Source organism: Camponotus floridanus, unplaced genomic scaffold (assembly GCF_003227725.1).
Source record: "Camponotus floridanus strain SB8 unplaced genomic scaffold, Cflo_v7.5 scaffold106, whole genome shotgun sequence".
In the NCBI taxonomy this organism is placed as follows: domain Eukaryota; kingdom Metazoa; phylum Arthropoda; class Insecta; order Hymenoptera; family Formicidae; genus Camponotus; species Camponotus floridanus.
In genome coordinates, this window is record NW_020229222.1 from 655,401 (window position 1) to 669,438 (window position 14,038).

At 38.2% G+C, this 14,038-nt stretch overlaps 1 protein-coding gene across 1 annotated transcript; it reads right to left on the reverse strand.

Moving 5' to 3' along the window:
- Positions 1–8,652: 8,652 nt before the first annotated feature.
- On the reverse strand, positions 8,653–9,915 carry LOC112638927. The gene has a single exon (XM_025411566.1). The coding sequence runs from the start codon at positions 9,913–9,915 to the stop codon at positions 8,653–8,655; it is 1,263 nt and encodes a 420-aa protein (XP_025267351.1).
- Positions 9,916–14,038: the final 4,123 nt, after the last annotated feature.

A 14,038-nucleotide genomic window follows, 5' to 3' on the forward strand; every position in this document is an offset into this window, starting at 1 on the left:
GGTTTGATGTAGGGTCTCCCCTTTTTTTTATTCTTCTACCCATCTGGTGGTCACAGGGCGTCCCCATCCTTTGACTAAGTACGTCATGTCAATGTATAGATATTCTTCCAGGCAGTACAGGCATGCCCATGCGGAGCTGACTCGTAATATTATAATACTACAGATCGTACAAATTGTTTTATGGTCGGCTGAGTTTTTATGGACCAAACTATGTGGTGGTATTAACATGTACTGTTGTCTGTAGGTAGGTCCGGTGGTATTGCCACAAAGCATTCCTTGCAGACCTTATGATAATTGATGACATCTTGAAAAACGTCGTCTCTTGTTATGGTGACGCATCGGAGTTCAACTAGGTTGTTATAATCATTGTGATTTGTTCTTCGCCCGTCAAGGAATTGCATTTTTTTTGGGGGAGACCCCGAAGAAAGAGGGGGGGGGTAATAACTAGCTTTCCTGATGATCAAGCGATATTCATTAATGAGAGAAAAGCAGTTCCACTTTCGCGCTCCTTAGAGTGCTAGAAGAAAAGAATATCAGTCTTATTTATATTCTAACATTTGTAATTCGTATAGTATGTACTTATGTGTTTGTATATGTATATAATCATTCCTTTTCATGTTGAATATAAATATTCTACTTGAGTAAATACAAATAAATTTTTTTTTTTTTTTTTTAAATTATATATATAATTATATATATATTTTTTTCTACTAACATAAGAATGATTATATAGTAAGATAATAACTAATAATATGAAATAATGCTTAATAATGTATGGAATGTGTTCCATCGTTTTTATACGGTTGGAATTACATTTACGGCTACACTAGTACTAAGTTGAGCGTGACCTAATAAAATAAGTGCGTCGCGAAGAGAATATGAAGTGGTCGGAGGTATGCCTTCTACGTTTAATTTAACCAGCGCCGTCCCTTCATTGAGGGGCGGACTATATGGATCCATCCCTTTCGTCCTTCGAGAAGTAGTCGGCAGAGATCCTTGGTTTCTTTGGGCCAGGCTCGGACGTTCTGGACAGGACCGGTGTAGGCTAAACCACAGGTTATAGTTTGCCAAGTAACTCCTTGAATCTGTCCTCCAGAAGGTAGACATCGCACATACGCCTCCAGATTGATCGGCCCCAGTCCCCTAGGCTGATTTTGACCATCCAGTTCGTCCTATTAATTCTTTTTATAATGCCCCGCCGCCAGGCTTTACAATCCTTATTGCGACGGCCATGTTTTCTTTAAAATCTTCGGGCCAGATGTGTAGATAGGTGGCTTTCCTGACCATCCTGAATTCTAATTCTTCCTCTAATTCTTTAAATCCTTCTCGCCGTTTCTCAGTTGAACGCAGAAGAGGTGACTCCACCTTGACTATTGTTACGTCTAAACGTCCTCGTGTTAAGAAGTTCGTTTCGATGCACTTGATCTCCATTTTTCTTTATTCTGTAGAATATTTAAAATGGCTTGTGATAATAGAGTTTGGTTGATTTTTCCGTTTTTTTTTAAATGCGAAAGATTTATATACAAAAAAAAAGAAATTTTTTTTTTGTCAGGGTGTGGTTCAGAGTATTGTTTACGTCTGTTTAAGATTTTGGTTCCTTGATTTCAAGTGAATAAGAGGTATGCTCCCTTGGAGAGAGAGAGGGATAAACATGCATTGGTATTGTAAAATTTTCGGAGCGAGCCGCTCAGACGTCCTGCTGGGAATCAGAAGTTGCTGCTGTTGGGATTCAGAGGTTGATGCTGTGGGTGTCCTTTTTTGTGATGGTAGTCCCGTCTTTAAGTGTAATAATAGATGGGTTAGAGAGTCCCAGATGGCCCCTAATAAATATAGTGACCATCCGTATACTGTATGCAAGGCGTATCCATGTACTATTGTATCTAATATTAGTTTAATAATTCTTATGGTTAAATAGATGCCGAGTATTCCCGCGCTAATGTTTCCAAAAATCAAGAATTTGCTCCAAAATTTTGTCCATGTAGATAGAGCTATTTTTTCGATCGTATTTTTATCTAATAAATTGGAGATGGAGCCTTCCTCCAAAGAGATGGTTTTTCCCATGATTCCTCGGGCTACAATATTTAAGAGTGCGGGTCGTTCTGCCGGGAACATTATATGATCTCTGAGATCATTTAACTCGGTTTCCGTGTATATACCACTGGTGGCAAGTGATCCTGGGCTGATATATTTCCATGTGGGCTTTGTTAATGGTTTCATGATGGTAGGTGGTAAGGTGTCTACCGGTCTGGGTGTTAATTTATACCATGCATCTCCTAAGAGATACATAGCAGGCGCGAAAGAGTTACACGTTGTCTGAGTGCCTTGTCGTAATAGTATGTGAGTTTGAGGAGTTAAATAATAGGTTTGGTTTTCTCGAGTTACCGGTAATTGATTATAGCACTGCTCTGTTCGAGTGAGTGCTACCTCGACGGGTACGCATTTTACTATGTGAATTACTTCTCCAGCTAGCAGAGCCATGTATCCAGGTCCTTTCATTAAGTGATATGCAAAAATGTCTGGGGATTGTGTAGCGATAGCTAAAGCGTTTTGCATCATTTTTCGTTCCAGATTGCACTGTTGTAACAAGATATCATGATACAGTTGCTTGATTTGAGTTCGAATGTGTTTCTCTACGTAGACAAATTTTGAGTTCATATATGCGAAGATATCTAGGTTAGATGTGCGTGTTTGTTTACTAAAAACTACAGTGCCACGTACAGTTTCGAAAACTAATAATTTAGGATGCTCTGTTCGTATTAATGAATATCCACATACTTCATGTCTTCCTATGCTGGTTAAAGCAAATATTACGTCTTGAGTGGTGAGGGAATAGATTGTTTGACGTTGTTCTTCGTCAATTATTTTGTTGGCGTATCCTTCATATATTATACCGAAGTCGGAAAATTTGCAAGGACCGGATTTGCAGGAACTGGATCCCAGTATGTATCTCCTCCTTCTATGTCTATACATTCTACGGACCCAAATTCACAAATCATACCCGATCTGAGTTGTAATTGATTACTATTGATTCGCACATCTGCAGTGTAATCGTGTAATGTAATTTTTATTGTTCCTATTACGAGGACATCCGACCATGTTCCATAAGGGTCGGAATATGCTCCTCCAAAGCATTTGCCGTCATTATCTACAGTTCCGGCCAGTGTTATTGGGCGTGTGGTGGTTGTATTTGATTTTAAGCCGGTTATGTATGTGTTTCCCAGTTGATAGCTACCGTAATCATGCATACGTCTGCAAGTTTGGCGGGTTATTGGTTCAATGTAAGAATATTTTCCATTATGTACATCCATAGTGTGGGAGAACATTCCGCATTTTCTAATTAATCTGTCGATCTCGACTTTGCATTGTATGACTTGGGTTGATGTGAAATCATTAATTTGCAGTAATTGCACGTAAATTGTACTAGAATTAACTTGTTTTTGAGGGATGTCGCATTCTTCTATATTTAATAAAGATAAGGTCGTTAGATTCGCCGATGATGATCCACAATCGTATCCTATTATTCCGAACGTTTGAAGAAACTGCATTATTAGGAGTATTACTATTGCAATTAGTCTTCTGGCTCTGGAATCCATCTGAAATTGTATTTAATTATTGTTTAGTTATTAGCTTTTCGATGGCTTGATGTGTGAAATTCGTAAGCGATTAGGATGTACTATTCGACTATTTTTCTTTATCTTTATTCTTATATTATTTCTGTTAAGAAGTTCTAAAACCTCGTGCGGTCCGGTATATTGATCTCCGAATTTACCAGGTTTAGGACCTTTTAATAAAAATACTTGGTCTCCAGGCTTGAAAGTCTGTGGATTTATTTTCTTGTCATAATGATCTTTTGATTTAGTTTTTGCTTGGATAACATTATCGTGAGCATTTCCCTGAATAGCGTGAAGTTGTGTAACGAGATTTACTAAGTATTCATCGTAGCTTGCTAGTTTATCTTCTGAAGTAAGAGGTTCGTTGGATGGAATTCTTGCTATTTTGCCAAAAACTAATTCGTATGGAGTATGTTTAGTTGCTTCATGTACGCTAGTGTTATAATTGAACATTGCAAGACCAACCCATCTGTCCCACTGTTTTTGTTCATTCGCATATTGTTTTAAATATTCTCCTAATGCATGATGAGATCTCTCCAAAGATCCGTTTGATTGAGGATGGAAAGCTGTTGTTCGAAACTTGCGAATTTTGAATAGTTTAGCAATCCTTTTTAGTAATTCGCTAATAAAGTTTCGTCCCTTGATCCGTTAATATTGCTTTTGGTGCTCCGAGCACACAAATGAATCGATCTACGAAAGCTTCCGCGATGGTCTCGGAAGTCTGATTCGGTAGCGGTATTCCCATACAATATTTCGTTAATTGATCCTGTAGTGTTAAAATATATTCGTTGCCTCTCTCGGTTTTCGATAATGGTCCTACGATATCCATAGCAACCTTGTCGAAGGAAGATCCTGGTGTGTCTGTAATTATCATAGGCTGTTTAGTTTTGACTCTAACGAGTTTTTTGAGTTGACATTGTAAACATTGCTGGATGTATCTTTGAACGTCGGCTTTCAAGTTCTCCCAATAATAGTTATGTTTTATTCTGTTGTAAGTTTTTGTAACGCCACGGTGTCCTCCTGTGGGTAAGCAGTGCATCTCTCCAATAATGACAGTTCGTAAATCTTTAGGTGGATATTTGATTAATCCATTACATATAATCAATTTAACGGGTATATTAACGAATGTTGACAGAAGTTGTGATTTAATATTATTCCATGGTACGTTATTAATTGTTTCCGTTTTTGCAATACTAATTGTTTCTAATTTTAAATCTTGAATGATATCGTGTAGGTTATTTACGGTGGTTGATATTTGGTTTAAGGTCATTGTAGGTCCCTCCTGTTGTCCTTCTATAATAGGCAGAGCTATGTGGTAGTAGTTTTTATATTTTATGGCCTTAGGTTTGCCTAGAGCAAGTGACCCAAGACTTGGAAGGCTATTTCGCTCGAAGAGTTTTTGTGAGCCTGAATCTAAAGGTTTTCCGTTGGTGTCAACAAAATACATTACGTTATCTTTTCGTAAAAATAATAATTCGCGACTTTCTATGACATTACTTTTGTTTTCGATAAATTTTGTCCTTGCTTTTCGTAAATTTAGATTGATAATTTCTTCTTCATCTTTTTCTTCTTCTTCTTCTTCCTCTTTATCTTCGTCCTTATCTGGCGGGTCTGTTCTTCTTTCGATATCTTGAACATTTTTACTTTGTTCCTTTTGATTTATAGTTTGGCTTCGAGTTTGTATTTGATCGCGTTTAGGTAGTGGTGGTTCGTTTTCTTCGGTAGATGATGAGGCATTAGTATGGTCATAAAACGGTTCATCTGTTTCAGTGTCTGAAAGATATAAATGAAAATCTTCGTCTTCGCTTTCTCCCTCATCGTCGGATTCTTCTAACATCCTAGAAATTTTCTCTGCATCTTGCGAATTATTAGGATTCAGCGGCTTATCTTTTATAATATTACATTTTGCTTCCATGAGATTTACAGGATTCTGTGATAATGCGTCTGCATTTACATTAGTTTTCCCAGCTTTGTATACAACATCATAATCGTACTCTGCTAGTTTCAGTCTCCAGTGTAGTATTCGCATGTTTGCGTCTTGTGCATTCTTGAACCACGTTAAAGGTTTATGATCAGTAACTAAAGTAAATTTTCTTCCGTATAAGTATGGTCTAAAATGCTTTACGCAATAAACTAGGGCTTCTTTTTCATAAGTGTCATATTTTACTTCGTTATCTGTTAGAGTACGTGATGCGTATGCGATCGGTCGGTCCCTGTTTATTTCTCCTTGTGATAGGATTCCGCCTATGGCTATTCCTGAAGCATCTGTAGTCAATATGAATGGTTTCGAGAAATCGGGATATTGTAATACAGGTTCTTCGCATAACTTTTGTTTCAAGATTTGAAATGATTCTTCTTGTTCGGATGTCCATTCGAAATTTGTGTTGTTTTTTAATAAGGACGTTAGCGGTTTAGCAAATTTAGAGAAATTGGATATAAAACGTCTGTAGTATCCGGCAAGTCCTAGAAATTGTTTAATGTTTTTCGGCGTTTTCGGTCTCGGAAATAATTTTACAGCTTCTAATTTTTTGGGATCTGGTTTTACTCCATCCTTGCTAATAACGTGTCCTAAATATGTTACTTCCGATTTCAGAAATTCGCACTTGTCAGGCTGTAGTTTTAAATTAGCTCTTCGAAGACGTTCTATTAGAGCGTTGTATTTTCTTTCATGTTCTTCTAATGACTTGGCATAAATAACTATGTCATCCATATATGTATACAAATAATTTTTCGCCCTGTAGTCCTGTCAATACTAAATCCATTAAGCGTTGAAAAGTAGCCGGAGCGTTTTTTAAGCCGAAGGGCATTCTATCGAATTCGTAATGTCCGAAAGGAGTTGTAAAGGCGGTTTTATGACAGTCGGCAGGATCCATTTTTATTTGGTGAAATCCGGATGCGAGATCGCATATGGAAAAATATTGCGCTCCCCCTAACTGATCTAGTATATCAACAATATTAGGTAGTGGGTAAGCGTCTCCAATAGTTTTTTCGTTTAAGGTTCGAAAATCGAGAACCATTCTCCGTTTATTTCCTTTAGAATCGTCTTTCTTAGGCACGATCCATATGGGCGTATTGTAAGGCGACTGCGAGTGTTTCACTATGCCTCCCAGTAGGAGGTCCTCTACCTGCTTGCTTATTTCTTCTTTATGTATTTGCGGAAATCTATATTGCCGAGTATTTATCGGGTGATCATCGGTAGTCGTTATCTGATGTTGCAAAACGTGAGTTGCGGTTAAATTTTCTCCGGGAATATGGAAACGATCTTGGCTATTTGCTATTAATTTTGTTACGTTTCCCTGTTCTTTTTCATTTAAATGCTCTAATCGCAATAAGTCGATAATTTTAGAGAGTCGATCTTCCTTAGTTTCCTCGGAAAGTACCAAGCAATGATGCGGCTCAGAAGTTGTAACGTCAATCTCGTGTTTAGATTTATGTTTTCTCGTAAATTCATCTATTATTTCTTGAGATTTATTACATAAGGACGTAGAAAGTTTCGAAGACGGCTTATTCTTGTGATTAATTTTCCGAGAATTTTCGGTTTTTCTAATGTTCGAATTAATTTCTTGAGCCTCTTGGACGAGGTCTTTTATTATAACATAGGAGGTTTCTAGTTTATTATTATCGTTTTTTCTTGTAAATAATTCATCCTTTGGAGATGTAAAGTCTAGAGAGGATAAAGAACTTCTTTCCTTTTTAGGATAAGGTGTCGATTTTCGTAGTGAGGTTTGGTAACCTCCCTCCTTGCAATCGACAGGGCTGGAATTTTCTGACGAGGTTTGGAAACTTCCCTCCGAAATTCCAGAATTAATTTTTTCTAAAGAGGTTTGGTCATTTCCCTCGGAGCTGGAATTTTCTGAAGAGGTTTGGAAACTTCCCTCCGAAATTCCAGAATTAATTTTTTCTAAAGAGATTTGGCAATTTACCTCGGAACTGGAATTTTCTGTCGAGGTTTGGAACCTTCCCTCCGAAATTCCAGAATTATTTTTTTCTAAAGAGGTTTGGTAATTTACCTCGGAGCTGGAATTTTCTGACGAGGTTTGGAAACTTCCCTCCGAAATTCCAGAATTAATTTTCTCTAAAGAGGTTTGATAATTTCCCTCTTCAGGGATTGTTAAATTATTAGAATTTTTATTCGTATAAGTTTTATTTCCTCCTTTAATTCTGTTTCTTTTGTTTTGATTCATCCCTTTTTGTTTTATATTTTCAAGTGTTTTGTCTTCGTTTCTTTCTTGAATTTTATTACCGATTTCAGCATCTTCATTGAGAATAATATTATCATGGATTCTAAAAGCATCTTCATTTATGAAATTAATTCGAGTTTCGTCGATTTTCCTGGAATCCTTCAATGATCTTGTTGATTTTTCCTTGTCGAATGTTGCAATGTTCGAATTATGGTCATCGAATAATTCGTCTAATGGTTTTAAATGTAATGTCGGCACACGGACTTCCACCTCTTCATCTAGAGTACTTATGATATTCAAATAAGCCTTTCCAGAAACGTTTTCCACTATTGTATCCCCTAGATAAATTCCGTGCTCTACCTTTAACTTCGGTATGTATCCTATTTTTATTTCAGGATTGATTATTCTTACATAAAATAATGACTCGGATCTTGGTTGTACGGTAATAGTTTCGGGGGAGGAGAAAGGCACATTAATTCCAGAAATGTTTAGATGTCCCTCCGCGTAATCTATTTTTGAAGAAGTTTGCTTGAAGAAATCATTTCCAAGTATTCCGGATTGTGGAATCGGAAAGTCGTCGGATACAATGTGAAAAGATACAGATATTCCGAAAATTGTTAACATAATTTCTCCGAGTGTGTAAACAGGATAATTATTTATACCATTTAATTTTAAAATATTATCGAAATTTATATTAATATCTTTAGGTGTGAATTTCTTTTTAATTATATTCGGTCCGGATCCTGTATCTAGCATGAGAGTTATATGAGCGGATACTTTGGTGAGCTGGACCTGAACAGTAGGCACGCGACTGTCTTTAGCGAGGGTCACTGTCACAGACCGTACATCTGGGTTTCGGTTTATTTGGCGTCCTGCTGAGTGGACGGGTGTGAAGCTTGCTCGGGCCCCTGTCGCACACCCGACGTCGAAGGCCCATTGTAGTTTCCCTGATCTTTTTCTTTCCAACGATTATTACTCGCGATCCGTAATTGACAGTTTTCAAGAAGATGCCCTTGTGCCTTACAATATCGACAAAAGGAGTTGGTTGTAGGTGTTGAATTCGTTCTAGTGCGGCAATCCTTAGCGATATGTCCTATTTTGTTGCAAATTTGACAAGTAACGGTAGTTTTATTTATTGAATTGCGTTGTTCATTTTGCTTCTTCCAACAATTATTAGCTGAATGACCAGTTTTATCGCACCATTGACAAATTACAGAGGTTTTATTGGCTTGATTACTATTGTTATTTTGACGACATAATTTTGCGTCGTGTCCGGTTTTAGAACATAGTTGACAGGTTATAATTCGTTGTTGGATTACATTTACTGGTTGGCGATATTGAGGATCGTGCAGGCGACATTTATCTGCACTGTGTCCGCGTTTTTTACAAATCTGGCAAATCAGAATTTCGGTTCCCAAGGCTCCTGGAAGTTGACCCAAAGAGGATGACTGTGTGAGCTTCCTGCAGTTACTAGCCACGTGTCCTTCTTTATAACAGATCTGGCAAGTTTCTCGTATTCGCGGCTTGTTTTGACCTGAGTGAGTCTCTTGTCCCTGTCGTAAATCTGTCATTGCCCGAAGTTCTCTTTCTATCCTTAAAGCGTCAGCAACGGTTCCATGCACGTCTAAGTCTCTCGCAATTCTCTGTTCTATTTCGGGTTTGAGTCCTCGGATAAAACATTTGCACATGTCACCTTCTAATGATGCTTTTATATTTTGATCAGGTAAAGAACGACTAGTACTACGGTATGCTTCTAAAATCTGTTTTCCCAGCAATTTTACGCGATTTGCATATGTAACTACATCTTCTTCATTTTTTTGATAAACGCGTCCTAATTCTCCTTGTAGTATGTATACATTTTTAGAAGGTCCGTAAATTTGTTTTAAATATGAAGTCAAATTGGATACTGTATCAAAATCTTGATCTTGGATGGTTCGTCGGGCTTCGCCGACTATTCGGGTTCTTATTACTTTGGTAAACTGTGCTTCAGCTTCTTTAGGTAGCATGGATTTAGCTTCCTCACATCCTTCGATAAAATAACTGAGCGGAATATTTTTACCATCGAAAAAAGGAACGGCTTCAACCGCGTATTTTAAGGTAGCAAATGGGTTTTGGTGAGTCATGGTTTCGGACCTATCAAAATCTTTTTCTGCTTTATAAATAAGAGTATTAGTAAGTGTGTAATATTCTTGGCAAGTTATATCGCCGGAATTGTCAGTATTTGGCTCGGGCGTGTCGGCTATTAAAATAGTATTATTTATGTTAGTGTCTGTGTTCTCTAAAGAAAGATCAAAATGTCTTGGTATAGATCCTACAGTTCTTTTTGGAGTAGATGTATGAAGTAAACCGGAAGTAGATGACGTAATTCCAATTTTAGATTTAGATTTTTTCTCTTCCAAACCGAGTTTATAAAATTTTTCTACTTCTTTTTTATCGGCTTTACCTCGAGTCCCGTCACTCATTCCCGTTTCCTTGAATTGCACATATCAATCCCGGACGAGCCCCCAAAATTTACGTATGTTACGTCCAGGCCCGAGGAAGGATGGGCCGAAGGAAGGGCGTAACACGTGTATCCCGAGAACAGGTGCCTTAAGGGCAAGTGTCTCGGGTCGAGCGAGCCTGCGGGTGAGCCAAAAATAGGTCAACGACCACAAGAGTCGATTTTACGCTGTTTCTGGTCCAAATGCCCGCTCGTCGGTCCCCTTTTCGGTAAAGGAACTTAATCCTTTTTACCCGGGACGGGACCAAGTGCGATTCAGGAGCGTGGGTAACGAGAGGGGGAATTGATTAAGTTGAAGTGAAAATAAATTAATTAATTAAATTTATTGTACCTTACAAAAAGATAAAATTTATATAAACATTTTAATTATTTATTACTCTAACACAATATTAAGTGTGATTGTTTGTATGTTTGTCGGTACATTAAGCGTGATTGTGTGTGTATGTGAGACAGGGTGAGGTTGGTCGGAATCTGGAGGATATCTTTCCCTGAAGAATTCTACGGGAATAGCGATGGGGTATCTGGTGAAGGGAGTAAAGCAAGGTATGGGAATGTTGGAAGGAGCGGTGCGGAGAAAGGCCTTGAGAGTTGGAATATGAATAAGGCCAGGGCCCAAGGTGAATTGACCCGGGAGGATCGAGTGAAAGTACAGAGGGTAAGTCAGGCTGAGAATTTCGGAAAGGATCCGATCACTAAGATCGATGTCGGAGTAAACAGGGGGAGGAAGAAGAGGAGGAGACAAGGGATGAAGATCTGGGACTGGCGAGTGGGATGGAGAAGGAGAAGGTGATAGCGGCGGGAAATCGGACTGAAGGTCAGATTGTGCGTCGTACACCGGGGAGTAACTGGGAGGAAGAGTTCCGGGAAGCAGATATGGAGAATAATTAGGGGAAGGAGTGCGAGGGGGCAGATGTGAGGAGTCTCGCGTGTCTCCTTGAAAATTATTTAAGAAGATCCGCGTAATAGGGAGATCCGCGTTTATTTGACTTAAATCTAACGCAAATGAGGAATCAGCCGCAGCCCGAGCCAGCAGTCGGCGGGTACGTCGATTACGGCGATATCGGAGTCGCTTAGTGTGGGCTCTAGCGGATTTCCTCGTGGGTTCCACTAGAGAAACGATTATTATGAGTAAAGGAAGTAGACGGGGGAGGGGGAGGAACTTTGAAGATAAAAGAAAAGACTTACTATTTGAAAAACCGTGGACAAATCGATATGAATTATCGCTGGACCCCCCTTGGCGTTGAGGATGGCGAGATATTGATCGTTGATGAAGACGGTGGTTGCTGCTGGGCTGCATTGACTCGATATGAAAGTTAATATGTCTCGAAACTTTTGAGTGCGTATATGAGCGCCTGAGTCAATGAAAATATTTCTGACTGTACGAAATTTTGTCTGCTGTATGAATATTTCTGACTACGAATTTTTCTGACTGAGTGTTGTTCGAAGTTCGCGCTTATATATCGTTTTAGATTACCCTCTCCTAGCGTGAGGAATAAGGGAGGTTGACGAATAGAAATCTTTGTTAGATTTCCATGGTCTCCTCTCTGCCCCTACTTATGAGCATTTAGAACAAATGTAGCAAATCAGGATTTTATTATGTTCGTTCGCGAATAGGAGAGCATCTTCCAAAACGGGGGATTTAGGATTCTCAGTATCGCACAAGGGATGACTGTTACTACCCTCTTGCGATATTCGGTCACTCACGTTTTATGATTAGTTTCTTTTATTTTTTTGATTTTATGAGTTTTTAAGAAAATATCGAATTGTTTGACTGAATGCCGCTTTATTTAACCGGATGCTACTTTTATTGCCTGTTATCATCCGATTGTTATTTTAGGATATGTACTGAGCATCCCGCTTTAATCTAGCTATTATATTTGGCTCTAGAAATCGTGTACGTGTGCACCGGATACGGGAAAGAAAAGAATCATGAATTCCCCTGGACGTACAACAGTAATCATTATATAAGTAAAGCGCTGTAAATCAGTAATATTTTATAGAAAGAATCAGTTAATAATTTTGACTATTTCAGTAATATCTCAGTAATATTCCTTTCGTTATTGCCAGTAATATTAAACTTTTCAATTCATCTCTCTATTTCATAAATATAATATAATAAATATAAAAATATAATATATAATAAATATAAATATAAATAAATAAATATATAAATATAAATATATATATATATATATATATATATACCATATATATGTATATATATAAATATGTAAAAAGTCTGATCGCGAAATAAGTCATGTCATATAAAAAATTTTAAAAGATTTTTTTTATGGATCGATGTACTAACTAATGACATTCATAATAAAATAATCGTCACTTCATGACTGAAAAATGACGTCAAAATAATGTTATAGCAAGACGTCAATATAAAGTCATGTAACAATAATCAGTCATTTTGACAACATATGACCAAAAATGACTAGTTTGGAACATCAAAATGACGTGTGTTTGCTACCTGGGCAGTAATCCCTTACATAAAAAAAATTGGTACACGAAATAAAACTCATCCTATATGCAGTTTCCTGCACTATCATACTATCTAGTAACATTAATAACAGATTTCTAATGTTATTTAGAGACGATTTTTCTTCATTGAAAATGTCGAAGGTTTGTAACTAAACCTAAAATTAAAATTTTATTAAAGTGAACTTCATCTGGAATTATAATAATTGAAGAATGTAGCTTTGTTAACATTTTAACTTTACGAAGTTTGCAAAAAATATATTAAGTAGAGAAGATCGTCATATTTTAATGAAATGACGGGGCTGATGGCAGATTCTTTGCTTATTTATTTGGATATTTAACATATTCTCAAAAATTACTTTTTTAAAAAGTATAAAAAAGTTAATCATGTGTAAGTATTAAATTGTAAAAAATTTTACGTTATTGAAAATAAAAAAACTGTTTTATCCACGAGACATAGTATTATTTAAACTACAAAAATGTTACATTAAACAAAGTTAATGTGCAAAATAGTTATTTCTTAATTGTCTACAAAAATTAGTGATATCCTAAAAAAATTACCTTTTCAAAAAAAGGTAAAAAAAAGAATTCGAGTCATCTCAGTAGTAAAACATTATTGTATAGAACTATTTTACAAAAAATTATTTTAATAAAAAATTGCTGCATTAAAAAAAATTGTGTAAAATAGTTGTCATAACTATCTACAAAAATTAATGATATATTTAAATAGAAAATTACGTAGAGAATAAAAGAGTGCGATTTTATTTTATGTTTATCAACAGTGTGTGTGTGTGGTGTGTGCGTGCGTGCGTGCGTGCGTGCGTGCGTGCGTGGTCGTGCGTGCGTGCGTGCGTGCGTGCGTGCGTGCGTGCGTGCGTGCGTGCGTGCGTGCGTGCGTGCGTGCGTGCGTGCGTGCGTGCGTGCGTGCGTGCGTGCGTGCGTGCGTGCGTGCGTGCGTGCGTGCGTGCGTGCGTGCGTGCGTGCGTGCGTGCGTGCGTGCGTGCGTGCGTGCGTGCGTGCGTGCGTGCGTGCGTGCGTGCGTGCGTGCGTGCGTGCGTGCGTGCGTGTGCGTGCGTGCGTGCGTGCGTGCGTGCGTGCGTGCGTGCGTGCGTGCGTGCGTGCGTGCGTGCGTGCGTGCGTGCGTGCGTGCGTGCGTGCGTGCGTGCGTGCGTGCGTGCGTGCGTGCGTGCGTGCGTGCGTGCGTGCGTGCGTGCGTGCGTGCGTGCGTGCGTGCGTGCGTGCGTGCGTGCGTGCGTGCGTGC